Source organism: Cottoperca gobio, unplaced genomic scaffold, assembly GCF_900634415.1.
Source record: "Cottoperca gobio unplaced genomic scaffold, fCotGob3.1 fCotGob3_295arrow_ctg1, whole genome shotgun sequence".
Taxonomy (NCBI): domain Eukaryota; kingdom Metazoa; phylum Chordata; class Actinopteri; order Perciformes; family Bovichtidae; genus Cottoperca; species Cottoperca gobio.
In genome coordinates this window covers 5001-12500 of record NW_021166904.1, presented here as the reverse complement: position 1 = coordinate 12500, position 7500 = coordinate 5001, and the positions used below count along the sequence as shown (strand labels likewise).

Below are 7500 nucleotides of genomic sequence, written 5' to 3'. Positions count from 1 at the left end.
TCACTGCAGCTGTTGACACCATCCACCACACCATCCTACTCTCCCGTCTCGAAACCTCTCTAAACATCACCGGCACTGCTCTCTCCTGGTTGAAGTCAGACCTCACAAACCGGCAACAGTTCATCAACATCAACAACTGCACCTCCTCCCCTGCTCCCCTGTCCCAAGGCGTCCCCCATGGTTCGGTGCTTGGTCCTTTCCTTTTCATCCTCTACCTCCTCCTCCTCGGTCACATCATACGTCGCCATGGCCTCCATTTCCATTGCTACGCCGACGACGTCCAGCTCTACATCTCAACAAAATCCATCACCACTGCAACCCTCTCCACTCTGACAAACTGTCTCACTGAAATAAAATCCTGGATGCAAAACAACTTTCTAAAACTCAACTGTGATAAATTTGACATGCTCATTATCAGTCCCAAATCCCTCAGCAAAAACAACAATAACTTCTCCCTTACCATTGACAACTCCACTCTGTCTCCCTCCCACACATCCGGAACCTTGGAGTCATTTTCGACAGCAACCTCACCTTCAATAACCACATTAATCAGATCACCAAAACTGCCTTTTTTCATCTAAAAAATATAGCTCGTCTCTGCCCATCACTTTCCTTCCCTGCTGCCGAAACCCTCATCCAGACTTGACTTCTGCAACAGCCTCCTCTACGGCGCACCATCCAAACTCATCAATAAACTCAGAACCTCCACTGGCTCCCAGTCCCCAGTCATCCATTTTAAAATCCTCCTCCTCACCTACAAAGCCCTCCACAACCAGGCCCCCTCCTACCTCACCGACCTGCTCCATCACCACACTCCCTCTCGCACCCTCCATTCCTCCGATGCCAACCTCCTGTCCCTGGCACAAAGGACCTAGCTCCGGACCTGGGGTGACGGAGCCTTCTTCATCACCGCCCCCTCCCTCTGGAACTCACTCCCCAAACACATCCGTGACTGTACCGATCTCACCATGTTTAAATCCCTAATCAAAACCCACCTCTTCAGATCTGCTTTTAATGTGTAATTACTTCTATGTATTTTTAATGTTGATGTCCTGTTTTTCTTAATGTAATTTTTAATGTTATATGTACATGTAAAGCGTCTTTGAGTACCTTTTTAAAAGCGCTCCATAAATAAAATGTATTATTATTATTAACAAGGAAACGGGATCATATTACTCCTGTATTAGCTGCTCTGCACTGGCTCCTGGTAAAATACAGAATAGAATTAAAAATCCTTCTCCTGATTTACAAAGCAATTAATGGTCAGGCTCCAACTTATCTTAAAGATCTCATAGTACCTTATAAACCAACTAGAGCATTGCGTTCCCAGAGTGCAGGGTTACTTGTAGTTCCTAGAGTCTCTAAGAGTACAATGGCAGCCAGAGCCTTCAGCTATCAAGCTCCTCTCCAGTGGAACCAGCTTCCAGTTTGTGTTCGGGAGGCAAACACCCTCTCCACATTTAAGAGTAGGCTAAAGACTTTCCTTTTTGATAAAGCTTATAGTTAGGGCTTGCTCAGGCTTGCCTTGTACCAGCCCCTAGTTATGCTGCTATCGGCTCAGACTGCCGGGGTACACCTCCCTGCTCTCCTTCTCTCCTTCTCTCCTCCTCTCCCTCTCCTTTACATTTATGTAAATGTATGTTACTAACACAGCATCCGGAGTATCATCCCCGGAATTTCTGTGTCTCTCATGTGGCAGATTGGCACTGTTAAAGTTTAACAGTCATGGATCATGAATCATGGCTGCGCCTGCTGTCCTGGTCCTGCCTCACGCCCACGTTTATATATATATATATATATATATATATACGTTTTTCCTTGTGCGGTGCGAGGGTCTAAGGACAGAGGGTGTCGTATCCTGTATAGTCTGTAAAGCCCACTGGGCTATATAAATACATTTGATTTGATTTAAAGTGAGCAGGCAACGAGGTCTGAACAAGCTCTAAACGAGGTCTTAACACACGCACACACACTTTGTTTTTTGTTTACAAAGAGTGACGTCATCCCTGGAGGAGGAAGAGCTGGTTTAACATAACTTTATTAGTTGATTGATATTTACAGACATGACTTTAAAGCTTGTGATGAGTTCAGGGACACTCAGTAGCCCCGTACAGAGAACAGAAAACAACAGGTTTGCGTGTCTTTCTGGTTGTTCTGGTCGTTCTGCGTGTCTTTGTGGTCGTGATGTAGTAGGTTACCAGGTCGTTATGGCAACAGTGTCGCTGATCATCGTCCTGAGGTTGAAATTAAACCATAGCACCGACAGCTGCTCATTGGTCTTAACGAGGTCTTAACGAGCGGTTAACCAGGGTTGCCTCCTCCTTACCTTTCCGTGTTGTTTATTCCCCCCCGAGGCTCAGATCCTACCTGCCCATGGACGTGTCCGGCGGTGCACTGGCTCTCGGAGCAGCTCCTCCTCAGCGCCTCCATGTCGGTCTGGCTGCAGAGCGGTGCCTCCTCCCCCATGTGGCTCCCCAGGTGTGGCACCTCCTCATCCTCGGAGCCCAGGGCGCCCCAGGACCCGGACATGTCCCTGCTCAGCTCCTCCTGCAACTGCTGGACATGCACCAGCGGGCTGAAGTCTGCATCCTGATTGGTCGCTGAGTGGTGCTGCGTGTACGGAGCGTAACTGTCGCTCCTGCCTGTTGCCGTGGACACGGAGTGATGCCCACTGACCTGGCCTAGCGTCTGCCACATGGTGGACAGGAGCCCAGGTATTTCTGTGAAATGTAGTCATATGAAATGGCATAAAATCATTCATTTGTGACAGGAAGTGAATCTTAAGTAACTTCCTGTCTCACCGTGGACCAGCGTGTTCTTCAGTCTCTGGTTCTCCGCCGACAGCTCCACCTTCTCTCTCTCCAGCTCTCGAACCCGCGACCGCAGGAAGTGAAGCTCAGTGCCGTGTGACGCCGTCAGCACCGCCTCACCGGACTCCACCTTCACCACCTGTTGGAGGGAACTTTGTAAGACTAAAACATGTGGTGATAGATAGATACTTTATTCATCCCGAGGGAAATTTCACAGCACAATTTACCAGCCAAAATATGGCAAAATCTGATCAAATCTGCAGGCAGCTGATTTATAATTTGGACATTAATAACCATTTGGCTGGTGGACAAAAAGTTACATATACACATATATATATACATATATATACATATACACATATATATATACATATATATATATATATATATATATATATATATATATATATATATACATATATATATATATACATACATACATATATATATATATATATATATATATATATACATATATATATATACATACATACATATATATATATATATATATATATATATATATACATATATATATATACATATATATATATATATATATATACATATATATATATATATATATATATATATGCATATATATATGTATATACACATATATATATATACATATACACATATATACATACATATATATATACATTTTCAGACTTTCTGATTTTTTATACACAAATTCGCAGTTGTGTGTGACAGTGCCATGTTATAGGAGTACAATGCAATGCAATGCAATACAATACAAAACAAAACAAAACATCAACATACAATACAATGCAACTAAAAAAAGGACAACAAAAACAAACAAACACAAACAGTCATATTACCCATCTCACAGAAAACTTAAAAAAATTAAAATAAAATAAAGGCCTCACCCTTCAGGTCAGAATGAAAATGAATGAATAAATAGAAATAAGGGAGAGAAAGGGATCTTATTCAGGGATATCTGGGAAGGTAATTTCCTTTGCATATGCAAAGAATGGGCCCCACATCTTTTTGAATTTCTCAGAAGAGCCTCTCAATGTATATAGGATTTTTTCAAGCTGTAAATTATTGAACATTTATTTTATCCACAGCGTGTGGAAAGGCGGTGTTGGGGATTGCCATCTCATCAGTATTAGACGTCTAGCCAATAGTGTTGCAAAAGCTATCGGATCAGCTTGGGGATGCCAAAGACAGCAGTAATGGCATTAGGCTCGATAAGTGTCCCAGTTACCTCTGACAGAGTATTGGAAATTGCATTCCGCATTTTGCGTTACGCAGAGATGTACATGACCAAAACATATGAACATGATTTGCAGGTATTTGATGACATTTTTCACAGGAGGGGTCTATATTGTCATAGACTTTGGAAAGCCTAACTTTAGTCCAATGAGTGCGGACTTTACATATAACTTTACATATATATATATATATATAGACTTTATTTATATATTTTAACCATTGATTAAAATTGATACAATATCACATAGTATTTGTACATGAGGACTGTGAACAAAATACTTTAAATATATCTACAGCGGGTAAAATAAGTATTTAACACTTCACCATTTTTCTCAGTAAATAGAATTTCTAAAGATGATTTTGACATGAAACGTTCAGCAGATGTCAGTAACAACACAAACACAAATGCAATGAAATCAAAACAAATAAGTTCAGAAATAATAAAATGGAACGACAGGGAAACAGTATTGAATACTGAACTGTATTTAATACTTATATATTATATATTTATACGAATACGTATAAAGCCTGTTGGTGACGACAGCTTCGAGACGCCTCCTGGATGCAGAAAGTCGTCTTGTGCTTTGCTGAGCGCTGATTGTGGCTCATTGTTCCACAAACAGGTTCTCTGGACCTCTTCTGTCAACTCTGATCTTCTTCCATAGATCTTCTGTTGGATTCAGGTCGTGTGATTGGCTGGTCGTTCGAGCAGCTTTATTTTCTTTCTCTGAAACCATCTGAGAGTTTCCGTGTGTTTGGGATCATTGTCTTGTTGAGGTGTTCATCATTTCATCTTCATCATCCTGGTAGATGGCCGCAGATTCTTATCAAGAATGTCTCGGTACATGTTTCCATCCTTCCTTCAATGATAAGTTTACCGTATGCTGAACACCAGCCCAACACCAGGATGTTCCGCCTCCACACTTCACTGGTGTATGGTGTGTTTGGCGTGATGTGAAGCGCCATTTGACCTCCAAACATGTTATGTATTATGGCATCCAAAGAGTTAAATTTTGGGTTAGGGTTAGGGTTAGACTATATTCTCCCAGTATTTCACAGGCTTGTCTAAATGTTGTGCAGCAAACTTTAAACAAGCTTCAACATGCCTTTTCTTCAGCTGGACTCTTGCGTGGTGAGGTGCATACAGGCCATGGTGGTTGAGTCATTACTTATTGTTTTCTTTGAAACAATTGTACCTGCTGATTCCAGGTCTTTCTGAAGCACAAGTGCTGCTCGGATCTTGGACTCTTCTGATCATTCTTTTCACTCCTCTGTCCTCTGTTGCGAGGAGCACCTGGTCGTGGCTGGTTTATGGTGAAATTATGTTCTTTCTAGTGATGGCAGTGCTGTAGCTTCAATACGTGCTTCAAACCCTGAACTACAATTCCATAGAACCACTGCTTCGAAGCTTTCTTCAAGTCACGTGACATATGACGTCCGAAGCAGTAACTGCTTCATTGCCTGAATGAATCACTGGACTGGTTCGCAGTCCAATCAGGTGATTCACTGGCACTGCCTCGTTGAGACAGTTTTGAATTTTAGCGCCTCAACACTTTATAACCGCAAATTTGTGCGTTGTTGTCGTAGTATGCGTTGTTTGCTGTTGAGCTGTTGAAAGAATAATGTACATCCCACATATTCATGCTCAGCTCCCGGTGGCGCAGCATGTAGAGCGGGTGTCCCACATTCAAAAACTTACCGCAGTGGCCCGGGGTTCGTATCCGACCTGCGGCCATTTGCTGCATATCATTCCCCTTCTCTCTATCCAATCTTAAACTGTACTATCATTTAAGGCCTAAAAAGCCCAATTTCTTTTCACAGCACTCTCTTCTCAATAACACATACACACAATCATCAATCTTTATTTTTAAATAGAACATGATATTCAGTCTTAGATGTGTGCGTCAAAGAATTTTCAAGGCAAAGATACTTTAAATCCACTGCAGCCTTGCACTTCGCCAGTAGAGTTCACTGTACCTGAAGCTTCGAGTAATGAACCCATTTTCGAAACAATTGGCTGACGTGGTTCAGTGCTTCACAAAAGCTTCATTTGCCCATCACTAGTTCTTTCTACTCCCGGGTTATGGCCCTAACAGTACTCACTGGAACATTCAGAAGTTTAGAAATCCTTCTGTAACCAATGCATCGGTATGTTGTGCAACAATAAGGTTGTGAAGGTCTTGAGCGCTCTTTGCTTTGACCCATCATGAGATGTTTCTTGTGTAACCTTGGTAATGAGAGACCTTTTTATAGGCCGTCAGTTGGGACTGAACCAGCTGATATTAATTTGCAATGACAAGCAGCACCTTTTCAATACTTTTTCCCTGTGTCATTCCATTTTATTACACATAACTTAATTTCTGAACTTATTTGTTTTGGTTTCTTTGCATGTGTGGATTGTATGTGTTGTCACCAACATCTGGTGAACAATGCATGTCAATAGCACCTTTAGAAATAGTTCAATACTTATTTCACCCGCTGTACATGATATATATTTATATGCATATATATACACATATAAATATATATAAACACTGGACTATATTTATACACATGATATATATACATACATATATACATATATATATATATATATATATATATATATATATATATATATATATATATATATATATATATACTAGACTATATTTATATAAGATATATCATATATATATATATATATATATATATATATATATATATATATATATATATATATATATATGATGTATGTTAAAAATAATATTTATATGTATATGAAATATATATATATTATATACATATATAATATATGCATACAAACCCTGCACTATAAACGGATAAACATGATATATATATAATATATATTATATACATATGTATACAAACTATAAACGGATAGACAAGATACATATATATATATTCATGTATTCACAGCACTGCAGTAGCCCTCTCCGGTAAATATAACGGTGTTTCTCTCACCCTGGGCCCGGTGCTCCCCCCGGTGCTCCCCCCGGTGGTACCGCCGCTGTGTGTCCGCTGCAGGACGCTGCTGCCCGGACTCTCCGCCATCACGAGACTCTAACGGGACTCTAATGTCCGAGGAAACCCGGTAATATTTCGGCTCTTCTGCCGCCGGCTGCCGCTCACATAAACACACAAAGAAAAAATGAAAAACAAGTTTATTAAAATTCATAAAAACAATCCACTTCCGGTGCCACTCCATGGCGTCATCCCTGCGTGACTGCGCTGTAGTTTTTAGTTTTTACAGCAGGTTTGTTACCTCTGTGTGCGGGCAGCACGACTACAGTACCCAGAGTGCACCGCGGCAACCGAATGTAAACACCAATGGAGACTGAAGGACGAAGAGACTGATGATCGGTGAGTACTCAGTTAAACGAAAGTATACTAAACTCTACTGAGTTCATACTAAATTGTACAGTACACTAGTATTACAGTAAAAACACAC

At 40.8% G+C, this 7500-nt stretch overlaps 2 protein-coding genes across 3 annotated transcripts in view; one reads left to right on the top strand and one right to left on the bottom strand.

The window, feature by feature from the left end:
- Positions 1-7242, bottom strand: part of LOC115005377 (uncharacterized) — a 9369-nt gene extending 2127 nt beyond the window's left edge. The window contains exons 1-3 of one of the 2 annotated variants that reach the window (XM_029427174.1): positions 7014-7242; positions 2802-2949; positions 2368-2720 (exon numbers count right to left, since the gene is read on the bottom strand). In XM_029427174.1, the coding sequence (XP_029283034.1) occupies positions 2368-2720; positions 2802-2949; positions 7014-7103 (591 nt within the window). In that variant the 5' untranslated portion in view covers positions 7104-7242. Of the gene's footprint in view, positions 1-2367; positions 2721-2801; positions 2950-6152; positions 6265-7013 lie in introns of those variants that run through there. The other variant, XM_029427173.1, reaches the window with a different exon arrangement.
- Positions 7243-7286: 44 nt separating this feature from the next.
- LOC115005371 (E3 ubiquitin-protein ligase parkin-like) overlaps positions 7287-7500 on the top strand; it is a gene marked incomplete at its 3' end in the record, with an annotated part of 4587 nt that continues 4373 nt past the window's right edge. The window contains exon 1 of the mRNA XM_029427166.1: positions 7287-7412. Coding sequence (XP_029283026.1) covers positions 7406-7412 — 7 coding nt within the window. The remainder of the gene's footprint in view (positions 7413-7500) is intronic.